The sequence below is a fragment of the Leptodactylus fuscus genome, chromosome 3 (genome assembly GCF_031893055.1).
Source record: "Leptodactylus fuscus isolate aLepFus1 chromosome 3, aLepFus1.hap2, whole genome shotgun sequence".
Lineage (NCBI taxonomy): Eukaryota > Metazoa > Chordata > Amphibia > Anura > Leptodactylidae > Leptodactylus > Leptodactylus fuscus.
This window is the reverse complement of record NC_134267.1, coordinates 88,339,584-88,356,748: the sequence shown is the minus strand read 5'-3', so window position 1 is coordinate 88,356,748 and position 17,165 is coordinate 88,339,584. Positions and strand designations below refer to the sequence as shown.

The 17,165-nt window shown below is 39.2% G+C and overlaps 1 protein-coding gene across 1 annotated transcript in view; it reads right to left on the bottom strand.

Moving 5' to 3' along the window:
* PEX7 (peroxisomal biogenesis factor 7) overlaps positions 1 to 17,165 on the bottom strand; it is a 99,746-nt gene that overhangs the window by 16,409 nt on the left and 66,172 nt on the right. The window contains exon 9 of the mRNA XM_075267958.1: positions 9,191 to 9,290. Within this exon, the coding sequence (XP_075124059.1) occupies positions 9,191 to 9,290 (100 nt within the window). The remainder of the gene's footprint in view (positions 1 to 9,190; positions 9,291 to 17,165) is intronic.

Sequence of the window (17,165 nt, the reverse complement as noted above, 5' to 3'; positions counted from 1 at the left end):
ATTTGGCATAACCTAGATATATTTTTGAAGAATATTTCTTACAGTAGCAGTCATACAACTACTTGCACAGTATCTCATCTTAGAAGGTACTGAAGTGAAGGTACTTCTCAATTTTCTATTTGGTGTCACTATGAGGGCAGGGACTCCTTAACTTTAATAAACCACACACCATTATCAAGTAGTAAGGACAAGACTGGACCACATGCAAAACTCCATGGTCTAAGTAATACAAGGATAAAGTTAACATTAAATGTAAACATCACAAAGAAAACCCATGAAAAATATCCTTTTGTTTTGCCCATTTCTGTACATCTGTCTGAATAGAACATAAATGACAAAATATTTTTTTTAATGCTCTATATTAAAGGGGTTTTCTCAAATCACTGTTTCAGCTTTGCCTGTTGTCTCTTCTTCTCAATTCCTGTGTTTCTAACCCCCCCCCCCCTTACTGAAAGGGCTTGAGAAGTATCACTATACATAAGCAGATCAGATAATATGCACATGCTTGTAAAGAAAGGACTCAGTGTTATCTGTGTGTTTACATAGAAAGATAACAGACTCGGTTTTAACAGCAAACTGCAATTAGCTGAACTGATTGTCCTGCCCGCACTCAGTAAGTGAGGTCACTTGTCCTATGTCACAGGTCCGTATAGCAACGCTGTGTAAACAATGGGAGGAATAAGTTTTCATAGCAGGCACACAAAGCGGCATTTTTAAAGCAATATGTTTAGGAAAAGTCTTCAATTTACATAAGCTACCAGTATACATAGGATCCTTGAGATGGAACAACCCCTTTAAGATAAAAAGAAGTGAAAACTGGCTTTAAAGAACACTCTCAAAAATAAAAAAAAATCCCAGCTGAAGTAAGTTTGTATCATGCCAGCGGCCTGGCTGTGCATATTAGTAAAAGCAGAGCTCCTCTTTCTGCTTGTTGGAAGAGTAATGACTTTAAATACGAGTAATTAATTATATAGAATGAGAGCCAAAAGAACATGAAGTTTTATAACTAGGGACTTTTTGTGTGCACATAGTACTCATAGAGAAAGAGATATTACCTGGATCATTGATTTAGATATTTCTTCACTGAACAGATTAAAGATTTATGCGCTTCATCATGAGAAAAAATGATTTTAGATGTCTGATCTATGTGGTTGGGTGATCTGCTTTGCTTCTTGTGTTAAAAATCTGCCCCTCTACCATGACTGCTAGTGGACTATGTTCAAATCTCATTAGGTGTTGAATAAAGAAATTTTCCCATGAATAACCTTAATACCCTATCTACAGGCTAGGGAATAGATGTCTAAACAACGGGGTCCCACGACTGGGACCCAAATAGGGATACAAACTACAAAGAGGTGGCTCAGATTATAAGGCTTTATGGTAGGGGGTACGTCCACTTTCTAATCACTAAAATGCATTTTTAGAGAGATAATTCTTATTAGACTTTCAGACTGTATTATTAGTGTCCATGAGTAGATAGATAGTATAGAGATAGTAGATAGTATAAAGAAGCAGCTGTACCAACCTGCTACATTTCATTCTAAAATCACTATACCAGATTTATCATCATGTTTGAAAGAAAAACTGTAATTTTTTTTTCTAGAGACTGCTAATGGATTCTTTGATCCTTTGTAATTATCTCTTTAGGCAGTAAGGGAAAAATGCAGTGTGATGTGATCCTGTGTGAGTTTCAGTTAAAGCAAGAATAAAAGTTCCCAGAAATTTTACTTTATGACCTATTCCCTAAAGAGCCAGTAAAGATGACTGTAAGATGCCTACCATTTCTAAAAATGTGCACAGCTGACAACCTTGAACATACAGAGGTACAATTATATATGATGGATTTGCCCTCAGTTTAAGTTCAGGTTTTTGAATTTAATGTCAAAGCATTCAATTATACTTTGATATTAAAGAAGTCAGATTCATGTTTCTAAAAATGTCACAAATCTCCTTAACTTTACCATTTTGTACAACCCCTTATATATTAAAATGGGTGTTCATGAGAGTGCAACATCTGAGGACCCCAAATGATTGTGGGAATGAAGGCCACACTGCTAATTCACATAGGTGTCCCTTCCCCAGACATTTCTGGCCACCAGAATGTGCAGGAAAACCCTGGGAAGGGGATGCAGCACCACATCCGTGTTGTGGTCTCTTCATTCCCCCAACTGGTGGGGATTCTAGGTGTTAGATTCACACCAATTTACTATATACCATCATATTATAAGATGGGAATGTCCCATTTTCCTAATAATCAAGAAACATCTCTCTTATCCATGTTAAAAAGTTATCAGATGTACTGTATGTGTGTATATGCTTATGTATGTGTATTTACTTATAAGGTTGTTCATAAAACTGTATATATCTGAGTTTCCTCCAAAACAACATACCTTTGAAGATGTTTGGTAAGGTTTTATTTTATTCTTCTACTAAGTCCAAACATGTACACGTTTAGTAAAATGAAAAATATACAGAAATCCCAGGTTACAAAGGATTGTGTGGAGTGAATGAACTGGACTCATTTGAGCCCAAACAAGATGTGTCAGATACAGGGAACTACAATAAATAATCATGTTATTTAGTACTGTATATGTGGAATGTGCCAAGTAAAATATATTTGGAATCAGTGACACCTTTACATCGCTTCTGCCAATGTTTTTTGGTTATGATCAATGTCAGTATCTCTCTTGAAAGCATTTCTTGAAATAATGTTTTCCAACAGCATAGGAGCATGCAGTAAATTACTGACGTGCTCACATGACAAAATATTACCTTGGACATCATGTCACATTTTATTAAAAGTGGTGGGGGACTGGAGGCCTATGGTGGAGGTGACCAGTCCAATTTCTTCCAGCTGTCATGAAAAGAAAACAATACCTCCTTTCACCTAAGCAACTCTGAAGCAATAACCACAATGCAATTTCCTTATGATACACAGAAAAAAATAATAAAAAATGCAACTTACGGTAAAATGCAAAAACTACATTTTAAAACATAAAAACATTTAACCACCAGAAGAGGAGCGCAGGTCTTTTATGCCTAAAACAATGGCAGCAATTTTAGTGGTTAATAATAATATAAAAAAAGTAAAAGGAAGAGCTGGACAGTTTTCTTTACTGCTGACATCAATATTTATTGTATATTTTATAACATATATATCAAACTTGCTCAAGAATGGCCATTCTCCGTCCCCTGTGTGCTACTATATCATACTAGATATCAGTCTGATATACTCTCATAAACAATTTTACATGTAGTAAGCTTGTCATCAGTAGATACATACATCAATTTATTTCCAATCTCTTTCCTGACAAGCACTGTGTGGAGCTGTCATACAGGCAACCTGGGAATCATCAATCTACATCCTCCCTGACTTCACATAATGGATCTACTCTTTTTCTAGCACTTCATTCATAGACGCTAATGATAACAGCTATAATACCAAGCCCCAGCATACAATGGCTAACAAACATAGAAGAACCCCCACACGTGAATCCAAAACTTCCAGTTATTAATTGGATACTTATTGTATATTGTATGTCTGGCTTTGGTTCTCAACACCACCAACATTTTACATAGGATTTGCATAGTTACCTATATAATAAATTTTGGTGTGCTTCTATTCCACTTTTCTAACTTAATATCTAACTATTGCACTTGTAAGGATAGTAATTTCTGGTCCAATGCAATGTCAGTGAGGAATTACGCACACACTGCCTAACAATATTCAGGCTTCTCTGTATTACATGCCAAAGAACTACATTAGTCAGACGAGGCCAAAAGAATGTCCATTTGGCCTATGTTTGGACTTTATATGTCGGAAAAAAAGTAGCTGTAGAGTATACTATTCCATCCTACAGTATCATGGAGGCCATAAAAGCTAATGTATGGCACCCGTCACAGGACTTTGTTAAATGGTTACCTTGGTGAATGTTTCAGTTATGCCACTGCATCTATCTATCTCTCTATTAACACTACAATGTCCTCATGACTGACAGCAGAGGGAGTACTCTTGTCTTTTTTAAAAATGTCTGCCAATGGATTATTTTCTGATTTGAAGGTCTTTCTTTGCCATAAACTGAACTGTTCACTGTTAGGTAGGTGAATGTTTGATTTGGTGGCAGTTGTGGGCAGCGCCGCACCTCTCATGAGGCGGCCTGAAGCGACTGCTTCAGGCGGTGCTATGCCGGGGCCCCAAGGGGGCAGCATTTTTACTGACCTAAGTCAGTCCAGGACAAGCTGTCTGTAGACTGGACATAGGACCGGACCAAGAAGAACAGGGAAGCGGACACCGGTGTGTGTGTGTGGGGTTAATCACTACACAGCGTGGGGTCCAAAAATTGGGGGGGGGGCGGCTTTCTGTCGTCCGCCTCAGGCGGCAAAAAGGCTAGGTTCACCTCTGGTTGTGGGGTTCTCTCATTTCAGTCAGGGGTGAATGGTGCTCCAGAGCTATGTGTACTCCATGAAGGTTATGGTGCAGACCTGGTGGGTTGTGCAGAGATGTGAAAAAGACCAAGGGGCAGCATAGTTAACATTTCCCACTGTATTCCAATACTGTGTGATAAGTCAGTGTCTTCCATTGGAGGTATAAGGCAGAAGTCTCTGATGGAAGCCTCAAAATGCAGTATGAACGGAGCTATACTTTGGCATTCAAGTTTTTATGTCCATGCTGGTCCTCTGCCAAGTTGCTTATTTGATAAAGTAATAGGAGACTACAGCAAATGACATCAAATGAGTATTTCAAAAACAGATAGATAAAGTTTAATACCATATTTCTCCTTCAAGGAGACCCTCCAGACTGGAGTTTTTCAGATCCCAACCATGAACATCTACTAAATAAACTAAATTTCCGGGAAAAAAAGTATCAAATAGGACAAGGACTAAATTTTATACTCCAAAGCGTTTTCAAGTCTGTATGTCTCTTCGGAGATCAAATGGCGTTGAAGGCAGATCACAGAAATATTGGAAGCCCAGCAAAAGGGCAGACTAAATATATAATATATGCTATGCAGCAGCAGCCTTTTTATGCAGTGCAGGTATAAAGTATATATCCATGAAACTACTGGGGACTGATTATGATGGATGCTGAAGGTGAAATGTCTAGCATCGATTATTCTTCATCCAACAGCTCTTCCCCATATATATGTGCCTAATATGAAACTTTCAGCATTATCTAGATGTACATTATATCATGCTATTACTTTGGATAGGAATCTAGGCGTCCTTACCCATGAAGAGGAAAACCTTTTTATTATGTGGTTTGGCAATTTCTTCCTTCTTGAACATAGAATAAAGGAATACTTTCTTCGCTAACACCAATAAGCTGGTCTGACATTTCAATAAAATTTTATGAAAAGGGAGAAAATACTGTAATAGTATCAAAAGAAGAGAGCAGATTTCCCCACACATATATGTATACATTAGTTTTCCTTTATGAAAACTACTAAATTCTTGAACGAAAAGAAAATGTTCCAGTTCACTCTGTAGTACAAGCTCAATGTGATAAGAATGAACGAGGCTTCATCTCCTCCGGAATTTTCATATTAATGGAATGATGCATTCACCTATGTATACATTTTACTTTGTCGAGAGGATGTTGTGAAGAATGAGTGAAGGGTGACTGAGAATGAATATGGTCAGAAAGCTTTCATTGTTCCCTCCAAATTTGATTTATATACAGTAGCACTCATTTTAAAGTCCATATTCACAAAAACGCAAGCATTTAAACACTTTCAGCACTTTTCGATTCAGACTTTGCCTCTCAATACATAATCCACACATATGCTGACTAAAATGCATGAATTTGCATGATAAAAAAATGTTGGCATAATATTGAGTATGTGTGAATCATGAAGCTTCAGTCACATAAACAAATGTAAGATTAATTTAATCTATTTTACTCGCTTTGATTTTACTGAATAATTCTCTGTAATTGTGCAATAGATCATGAATGAGAATGTATATCTACAATGCCATGACTAAGGGACTGCGTGCCCCGAAACATGTTGGAGTTTTTTCTGGGTTTTTTCACCTCTTTGTAACTAATTTGCAATATGGATTAAAGTACTACTTTTATTGTTGTCCTCGGAGTGATGCCGATTTTTCTCTTCGTTTTTTGATCTACAATAAATGTCTGACAGATATTTATATATATATATATATATATTGAGTGGATAATAGTGCATAGCTTGTACATCTGCTTATTGAGTGGATAAAAGTGCATAGCAGTCATGGATTATTACATTTTATCAATCACATCATGATAATAAAGCGTTTTTTCCATCCACAGGCTATACATATCTGACAGATGTGAGTACCACCTCTGGACCCCATACTTTTTTCAAGAATGGGAGACTATGACTTTGTCCCATGGCCACTGTGAATGGAGAAGTAGCTGTGTATGCATAGCTCTCTTATATTTACTTTTATGGGAGTATGGTTGGATTCACATGACCAAAATATTTTGGTCAAGGACAGGTCTAATGACTCAAACTTGTAGCATCATAGATCCCGACAATACAGCTAGTTTACATCATTAGACCAGAATTCATGGCTATAACACAGTTCATATAATATGAATGTACCCTGGATGTGTAAATTTCACAGACATACCATTTTAAAATGCGCCATATTTTTCACAGTGGATTATGCTGGATGATAAATCTGGTACATCTTTAGACTGTCTACTTTTACTTTACACCACCCAGCTTAGGGTGTATTCATATATGTATTGTCCTGTCCATTCCTCTGTCTCTTCTATTGCAGGACAAGAAAAGTGATTTGTCTAATGACAGATCCTGAGGGACCTTGTTGACTATATGTATGCAAGTATCTGGAGATTGTAGTTCTCTCTGATATATTACACTTAAAATATATTGCAAAGTTTCTTACAGTAGTCTATAATGTCGATTAATGCAAGTCGTGTTGAAACGACAGTTCCTATTGAAGACATGACCCCTTCCGACTAAACCACACTCTTTAGATACCTTATTTTTTTACATACTTGGCCATTTCCAGCAACACAAGTGTTTGCCATGTAAGGGTATGTTCACACGGTGGTAAATAAAGAATTCCTCCTCATTTTCTGCCGCGGGCATTTTGTCGCGGCATCCCGCTGCTGATTAGACCCAGATTGGCAGGACGCTTCTTTTTTCCGCATCCTGCTGTGATTTCTGCCTCGCATTGAAATCATTGGGAGGCGGATTCCGGGAACAATCTGTTCCAGATTCGGGGGCGAAATCTGCCCCCAAATCCACGGCAAAATCTTTTGTGTGAACACAGCCAAATACTGAGACATTTTTATTAGTAAATATGCCCTGGTGTTTTGGAAGCAGGAAAAGCGGATACAACAAGGGCCATAACAGATCGCTAGAAGACTGGGTCAAAGCATCTCGTGGGCTGTTCCATATATACAATGGTTAGTATCTATCAAAACAGGTCCAAGGAAAGCAACCAGATAAAACAGTCCTGCGTGTCCAATTCTCACTGATTCACATGGGGAGTAAAGGCTAGCCTGTCCGATATACTACTGTGGCACTAAATCCTGTATGAGTTAATGCTATGTACGCTAGAAAACGGTTTCAACACAAACCACATCAAAGTTTGCTGGGTGGGAGGCTGCAGCAGACAATATTAGGCAGGTGGTTTTATTGTTATGGCTGATTGGCATACATGCACACCCGAGACCATATTACGATATAAATCCTATATACATTTGATCCAACATTAATTGATATAATAGCAGTAGTGAATGGAATGGTCTAACAAGGTACACTCTGCCTGCGTAGGTTGATGGCCAAGCTGTGGGGTAAGTAAGTGAATAACTATTTGACAATAAAAACCATGCAGGGAATGAATTTCAAGCTGTGAAAAAACCAGTCAGCAATCTCCAAACAAAGCACAACACTGTGATGTAAGCGTCTCCAAATGCTTCTGATTTCTACCTCAATGAAAACCATTTATCTTTCACTGTGGTTTCCGACTGTAAGAGGCTATTATTTAGTAAAGCGTGTGAAGAGACACAGTGAAAGTACTAAACAATACTTATTACAAGTGATGCTGAAGAAAATAGCCAGACTGTGCAGCCACAATGGTAGTGCTCATCTTAACCAGCAATAAGTCACGGTTTTATCTACTGATTCTGTCTACAAGGGGCAAACTAATGGGGTTATCCAGGGAATAATAAAGCTTATCAGTGCATTCCCTGAAATGGTTAAGCCTATTGCTCATATACAACCAGAGTCCCCCAGAGACCAGTTTATTATCATTGTGAAGGGCAGCTGGGGAGGCCAGGAATTCTCATTTCTCCATCTTCCCTGATGACGCTCTGACTCTCGGTCACATGACTGACTTCACGGACCCACAGCCAGAGTAGAGGAGAGTCTATTATACCAAAAGAGGGCAGGAGTGGCTAAAGGGGATACAGAGGAATGACAGTTCCAATCTTTCCAACATAATACCTCCAAAGTAGTTCCTGCACGGTATAATGTGCTCCACAATGGCTGTTGCACAGTATAATATGCTCCATGGTGGCCCCACACAGTATAATATGCTCCTTGGTGGCCCCCGCACAGTATAATATGCTCCTTGGTGGCCCCCGCACAGTATAATATGCTCCATGATGGCCCCCACACAGTATAATATGCTCCATGGTGGCCCCACACAGTATAATATGCTCCTTGGTGGCCCCCGCACAGTATAATATGCTCCATGGTGGCCCCCGTACAGTATGATATGGATTGCACATGCGCAGTCCATATTTTAAGGTGCTACATGCCTGAAGGATTCCCCACTGCCCACTCTATGGAGGTGTCAGTTGGCACCTGCTTTTTGTGACTGATGTTGCGTTCCTCTTTTTTACATTGACGTTCTGGAGTGCGCATATCTGTTAGATTGCGACCCCTGAACATCAGCTAAAAAGCAAAGAATTTAATAGGTAGGTCACGTGATCTACATAAATTACAGTAAAACTAAGAAAAAATAAATGTTATTTAGAAAGTTGGAGGGAGCCATGGGGGTCTTATAATTAAATATAGATTTATCCTTGACAACCCCTTTAATGATGAGGAAGGTGTTTCAATCACTGTATACTCATTCTGTACATATCCTAGACAATTTTTTTTTTCTTTCCAATGTATGTCGCTTAAAATACAACTATAGAGAAGTCCTGAGGAACAAGAGATGTATATACCTGTCCTGGGACAAGAATGCTGAAGTCAAGGCCACAAGTAAACTCTGTATGATGCTCCACAGTTTCAAGAAGTGGTGACGGTTTGGAAAAGTCCCATAACCTGTTGAGAAAGTACAAATGTAATATAAAGTTACAGGTCAAATGCATTATTTGAGTTAAAGAATTCCTGTCATAATGGGGAAAAAAAACCCTTACAATGTTTATCAAAAAGTGAAAATCCAATGAGCAAATGATGCTAATGGCTCTCTTTGTTCAGAATAATAAAGTTGTATTAGTCTTTGTTTTAAATAACTTTTTAACATAAATATTGTCAGAAACACTTAAAGAGAACATTTCACCATATCCGGGCACATGCAGTGTTATATACTGCTGGAAAGCTGACAGTGCGCTGAATTCAGCGCACTGTCGGCTTTCCCGCTCTGTGCCCGGTGTGAAGAGCTTACGGCCTGGTACCGTAGCTCTTCTATGGTCAGAAGGGCGTTTCTGACCATTAGCCAGAGACGTCCTTCTGCCTCGCGGCGCCTATCGCGCTGTGCTGTGGAGCGGGAGGGAACGCCCCCTCCCTCTGCTCACACAGCTCGTCCATAGACGAGTATTATCAGGGAGGGAGGGGGCGTTCCTCCCGGCTCCACAGAACAGCGTGATAGGCGCCGCGAGGCAGAAGGACGTTCCTGGCTAATGGTCAGAAACACCCTTCTGACTGTAAAGCGCTACGGTACCGGGACCGATAGCGCTTTACACCGGGCACAGATCGGGAAAGCCGACAGTGCGCTGAATTCAGCGCACTGTCAGCTTTCTGGCAGTATATAACACTGCATGTGCCCAGATATGGTGAAAGGTCCTCTTTAAAGAGGACCTTTCATCAGATTGGGCACAGGCAGTTCTGTATACTGCGGGAAAGCTGACAGTACGGCTTTCCCGATCTGTGCCCGGTGTAAAGCGCTATCGGTCCCGGTACCGTAGCACTTTACAGTCAGAAGAGCGTTTCTGACACTTAGCCAGGGACGCCCTTCTGCCCAGCAACGCCTATCGCGCTGTACTGTGTGAGCGGGGAGGAACGCCCCCTCCCTCTGCTCACAGTCCTCGTCCATAGACGAGTGTTATCAGGAGAGGGAGTTCCTCCCCGCTCCACAGTACAGCGCGATAGGCGCTGCTGGGCAGAAGGGCGTCCCTGGCTAAGTGTCAGAAACGCTCTTCTGACTGTAAAGCGCTACGGTACCGGGACCGATAGCGCTTTACCCAGGACACAGATCGGGAAAGCCAGCTTTCCACCAGTATATAAAACTGCCTGTGCCCAATCTGATGAAAGGTCCTCTTTAAAGAGGACTCTTCATGTCCTCAGACACATGCAGTTTTATATACCGCTAGAATGCGTCAGCTTTCCCGTTATGTGCCCTGAGGCTGTTGATATTGGTGCAGTTAGTTTCGGCACCGATCTCTGCCCACCATCAGAAGGGCGCTCCTGACCGTCTAGCTGGTTTTTAGATGCAATGCATTAATTTAATTTCCAGAAAACAGGTACAGCTGATGAAAATTAAAAATTTTCCAGAAAAATTTCTGTGTCCAATATGTTGTTCCAATCTTGAAGCATATCAACAGAGACAGTTTGCAATTGCGTTGGAAAGGCAATTTATTACAAATTTCCAGTATTACACTCTGTACCACCACAGTGTAAGGAATACTTACTATCATGCAAAAAAACCTACAAATATTCCCCCATATAAGTCACATAAATAAAGCCGACAAAGAATTACATAAATAATAATTTATTAATGTGGTTGTCTGGGATAAAATGATCTTTCTACACTAGGCTAAATACTCTCTTTGCTGCCTAACTTCTAACTTACTTTATAAAATATGTATATTTATCCAGATCGCCAGGACAGTCATGTGACCATCTAAGGTACATTTTCAGATTTTCCTGTGATGTTCCACTTCGCCCAGAAATGAAACATCACCAATACTAACCCCCCCATACACACACACACTCACCCGATCATACTTACCTGTCTTCCTGTCCAGATCTTCTGGGCATGGAAGATTACTTCCTTCTATTGGGATGGCTCCTCCTCCTGTATGATGTCTGACGGTGCTTGCGCAATAAAGGTGGAGTCCAGGCATTGCACTGTAGCCAGCACTCCTCTATTGCACAGGCATGGCAGGCAACCATACATGGCTCAATTGGAGGGATATTTAAGGGAGCCCTTTTAAGTCGAAACATCTGTATCCACCACACATAAGAAAAAAAAGTATACTCGTAAACGGATTATGCACAACTACCATACTCCTGCATTATTTCATGTGATAAACCCCACACACTACTGCTTTATTGCACAGTATGGTAGATGAATTCAAAGCGGATTGGGATCTCTGAGACACTTTACGGGTATTACATGACTTATACGCTACCTGCCACTCCTTTATCCCCTGCGTGTCTTGTCTGATTTGTCATAAAATTATTTATTTGATGTTCGTTGACATATCACAATTAGTTGTCAGCTGCATATTTGCAAGCGTCCTACTGCGGGGTCGTACCCAGTCCAGGGAGAACAGATAGGTAGCGCCACTGAATGCCTTTCATGTATTAACTCATGCAGAGCAATGTTTAAGAGTTGGCACATTTTTTTTTGCCTAAGACTTAAGGAGCGTTCACACTACCGTCACTATGACTGTAGGTTTCCGTCTCCTGCCCAGTTTCGGGCAGGAAATGGAACCTGAAAGCGGAGACTCCGAGCGCAGATGTGAACGAGCCCTTAGAAAAAACACCTTTCCACAGATTGCATAGTATTGCAGTTGAACTCTATTAATTTTAACAGACACAACTACTAGATAGGTATGAAGTGGTTTCTGAAAGAAAGCAGCCATTCTTTTCTAATTCTGTATAACCCCTTCAAGGCTTGATTTATCTCACCTTATGATATCTGTATTACTTTGCTGCTGTAACATACTGAAATTTGCCCACTGTGGGACGATTAAAGGATTATCTTATCTTATATATGTCAGTAAAAATCTCGGAACAAATATTCGAATACATAGCTCCCATGTATGCAACTGCACCTAATTCAGTTACATAGGGCACCTACCAAATTTCTTGCCAAGGAGTCTGGAAAACTTGAACGAATACATGCGCTATATTTTGGAATTTGTTTTTTTTTTTTTTCTTTTGGTACAATATAAATTGGACTGGCACCTAGTTTGTCATGATAAATACTTGTTCCTGCATTTTCCCCTGCTTGCTAGAAGACACAGAAGGTTTCCAAGCAACTCCGAGAGACCACAGTCCAATGATTTACAATCTTTTGATTACAATTAATTATAAGCCGGGAGGTTTGTATGAATAGTCTATTGCCTTAAATAAATGCTCTAGAAATGAGCCAACTGACCCTACAAAGGAAATGATGCTGTGAATGTGCCAGGTGCGTTGTTGCTAATATGCTTATCTGCTCCCGGTATTTTTCATTCTCGGCAATTCATCATTTGTATAAAAGCTAACATATAAAAGATAAACCTGTACTGTGCATTACTACTTGTTCTCCTTAAACAGCTTTAGAGGGTACCTCACATTTCGACTGCAATTACGTATGTCTCCCCCAGACTCCCTTCAGTAAGAACATAAGAATCAGTCCAGGCTGAGCAAACAGGCAAGTCACAGAGGACCATTTACTTAGTGAGTTCATACGGCTATTGATGTAAATGAGCACGGAAGTGCATTGTCATCAGAATTATTTACTTTATTAAATATCTTGTTAACGCAAGCTTAATTCAGAGAACAAAACCGGATTGTCTCTGTGACTTCATTCTCATGACTAGTTACTATTTACAGTACTTATCCTATTCCTTTCATATGTACAGGTGGTTCAATCTCAGCATCTCCTCCACTCACATTGAAGGTAGCACAGCATTTTGTACTAGTATTGTTATTGATGTGATTTAATATTATACACAGTAAAGCTGATCGAACAGCTTCAAAGAACTGTAATAGTATTACTAGTAATAGTATTTAAAACAGTTACTGACAGCGTCACTATGAGACAATGTGACCCTGGACGTAACCTACAATCCTCAGAAACTCATGATCAGTGGCTTTAGACCAGTGATATAAACCATGATACAAGAGAGCCACACTAACTAAGAATTACGCAATACCCCAATGACGCAACAAGAGCCATCCACAACAAGCTAAATACAGAATACAAGTTTATGGTAGTATGGCACCCAACACACCATCACGAAGCAAGACAGGCGAACGTGACACCGAACATGCACTGACAGCGTCACAAATTGATTTATTACAAAGAACATGTCATTTACTCGGAGTTCTGGCTCTACAACTGATAAAGAGGGAAGAACAGTGAGTCAGAATGGCAAGCAGGTGTACAGGGGAAGATAGAAAATACATTATATATTAATATATGATGAATGGAAACCAAGTAATAAACATTGTTAGATGTTTTATATGCATACTTGAACAAATGTCCAGTTATTGATATTTACTAAATTACTTTTTATCTTAAAACTAAACTTTGTACTCCTAAAACTTTTTTTTTTTTTTTTTTTTTTTAAACATTCAGACGTAGTCTATGGTATGGATAAAACTTGTACATATTAAACTTTTATTTATCTACCCATATATACTCGAGTATAAGCCCAGTTTTTGTGCTGAAAAAGCTCCCCTCAGCTTATACTGGAGTCAGCAAAAAAAAAAAAAAAAAAAAAAAAAATTATTTCTTTAAGGGGGGGGGGGGGGGGGGAGGTCTATGACCAGCCACAACATTAACATTAGAATCTCCCATAAAATAGTGCAAAAAAAAAAAAAAGATTTAAAAAAATAAGATTAAAATAAAAGTTCTGAACCTCTCCTTTCCCTAGAATACATACAAAAGTAGAAAATTACTGTGAAACACATACACATTAGGTATCCCTGTGTCTGAAAGTGCCCGGTCTACTGAATATAGGGTATCTGCAGTGCTCCTGTTCCGTCAGGAAGGGGTTAATAGGAGCAGCGCAGATGCCCTATATTCAGCCAGACTGAATTCCAAGTGGGGGAAGAAAAAACAGTCCTCAAGCTCAGAGAAGAGGCAGACAGACAACCTAAACACCCCCCTCCCCTTTCCCAGCAACTACTGCACCCAGAAACTCCGACCATTTTAATTTTTGAAATTTTCCAGTAGCTGCTGCATTTCCCCAGCATATATTCGGGTCGGCTTATACTCGAGTATATACGGTATTTATTTATTTATTTTATTTCATTTCTTTGTGGATTAAGGGACTGAATGTGGTAACTTTTTAGTCAGATACTTAAAAGAAGTTTATCTGGTACAAAATATCTCCCAAACCAATAACAGTGCCATGTAGAGGGTCTGTAGTTTCAAAGGTATTTATTGGATAATGACAAAGATACAACATACAGGGAAAGAAGAGAACAATAAATCTATTCAATAAAGTAGGATATACATGGTGTGGGGAAGGTAACTCGGTAGAAGCAGTGGTGCGGGCCCAAACAGTCAAGACAGGGACACAAAATATGCAGCAAACTGATTTATTTAGAAAAAAAATGGGGAAATAAATAAACCATACGTGTTCACTTCAAATAGAGAGGAGATCCGCAACACTTGACTGTTATTTAAGAATGAACTTTTAATCCATTTCGTTAAAATTAGTCAAAAAAAACCATTCCAAGTGCAAAAGATAGAAAATACAAAGACAAAAAATAGTGTTAAAAAAAGGCTGTCACTACTGCTCAGCGGAAGTGACTTCAGGCAAAAACAAAATAAAAACCTGCTCGTCTGAGCAACTAACTAAAGAGAACTGTTAACCTAACTATACATGTGGCTTACTTCCAGCCAGACAAACAAAACAAGTGCAATATAGTCTCACCAGACGCAGCATTACAGGACAGAACCACACACCTCTTTTCACCTCATGGAACTGCACTGGAATGCAGGATCTGCAGCCTTTTCTGGTCCAATAATGAGCTAAGGATCTACACCCGAGGCCTACTACAGATCCGCCCTGAACCACACATACAGTATGTCAGAAACCTGGGCCTGTTATACCTGGACTCCAGCACTCTGCCGGTCACCTTCTGTCAGTAGTAAAATTTGAAGTTACTGAAACATTGATTTTTTTTTTTTATTTTTTTTTAATGACGCATGATCGTGGCAACTTGACCAATATCTTCTGCCATCAAAAGACTTGGTTTCTTCCAGTTGGAAGTGATATGGATTGTTGCAGCCATCAGTATACAGTGAAGCAATCGGTATATGCAAGAATCTTTAAAAGGAGCAGAAATTGTATTCCAACCTTGTTGTACCTGTTCTCTGTTGTATTTATGACAAGAAAAACTTAATAAAACTTTTAATTAAAAAAAAAAAGAAAGAAAAGAGGCAGAAACATATCTCTGTGGTCACAAACCAACGAAGCAATGCAAAGATAATCATTGTTTTATGAATATGCAAATCATCTGGCCATATTGTTAATAACGACTAAAAGGGCGTTGTTGGTTGAGCCAGAGCACTTGATTAATCAGACCTGAGGTCCCCTGAGGCACTTGCAGGGTCATTTATAAAGGGGACTCTCTCTGAAATGCTTCAATGGTTTATGGACACAAATTTATTTTTCTGCTTCTTTTAAAGGCCCCAACATGGCATTACTATTGGTTGGGAGACATTTTAGAACATTAAGTGTAGTCTGCACAGTAATTTGAATACTATAGAACAATTTTTATTATTGAAAAACTATTTTTGGAACAGAATTTGATCACATTTTGATGTGAAAGTCATGTTTCGCCCTAATAAAATGATAAATATTTAGATCAGATGTTTTTAATATTCCTGTATCTACACACCACAATTTCCTATATCACTTTAGAGTAAAACACCACTAGAATGAAACTGCACTTAAAATAACACATTTCTCAACAAGTGGCTCTTGTACTAGACAAGTAAGAATCCCTGACGACTTCTGAATGTAATTATGCCTAGTGTAAAGAACGGGCATTAGACAGGCATACATGAGGCTTGTACAGCTACTGATTACTCTAGGTTTGGCAAGTTGCAGCCATATTTGAATGAAGTTGTGGTTGGTAAGTCTGTGATAACAGACCTCTACTCTATGGAAAGCTGTGTTACAATATTCCTCCTGAGCTTTTTCCATCAGCCTTATGAACAGTGTGCAATACATTCTGCATAATCTCCTTTATCACAGGTTTGCAGAGCTTTACACAATCTTCAACCTGTATTCCCATACTTCATTTAGCGTACTTACATTCATTCACTGCAGTCCAGTGGCATGCATACACACAGACTATGATAAAATATATTAAGCTATTAAGTTGGTACATGGCCAGTACAGAAATCTTATTTCATATGCAAAAAGAAAAAAATGGATGCCAAGAAAAAAAATTAATAACACTTTTAGCAAGCGGGAAGTAACCAGATCTATGAACATAAATAACAAGCCATACAGACCTCAGACTACTAAATCATAATCTTCACAACGTATGTTAACCAAGGCATTTGTCACCATCATCTGCTTAATAAATGTACAATGGAGTATACTAAATAAAAAAATGGCTCCATTTCTCGGAAACAAACAAAGATTTGTTAACAGAGAACAAAAACCCCATCACAAATATTTATGCTAAAAAGCATATCATTGTTGATAAACTAAAGATAACTGCTATATAAAATAAGAAAAATGTGGTACACTTTACAGAAAAGTAGACGATGACATGAAAGAGATTTTCTGGGATCAGGACACTGTCCAACACTGAGATCAGATCTGTAATGTCAGGCTCTTACATTCTGTAGAACAGGGGTAGGGAACGTACGGCTCTCCAGCTGTTGCAAAACTACAACTCCCAGCATGCACACTTGCCCTGCTGTTCTTGGCGCACCCATGGAAGTGAATGGAGCATGATGGGAGTTGTAGTTTCACAGCAGCTGGAGAGCCGAAGGTTCCCTATCCCTGCTGT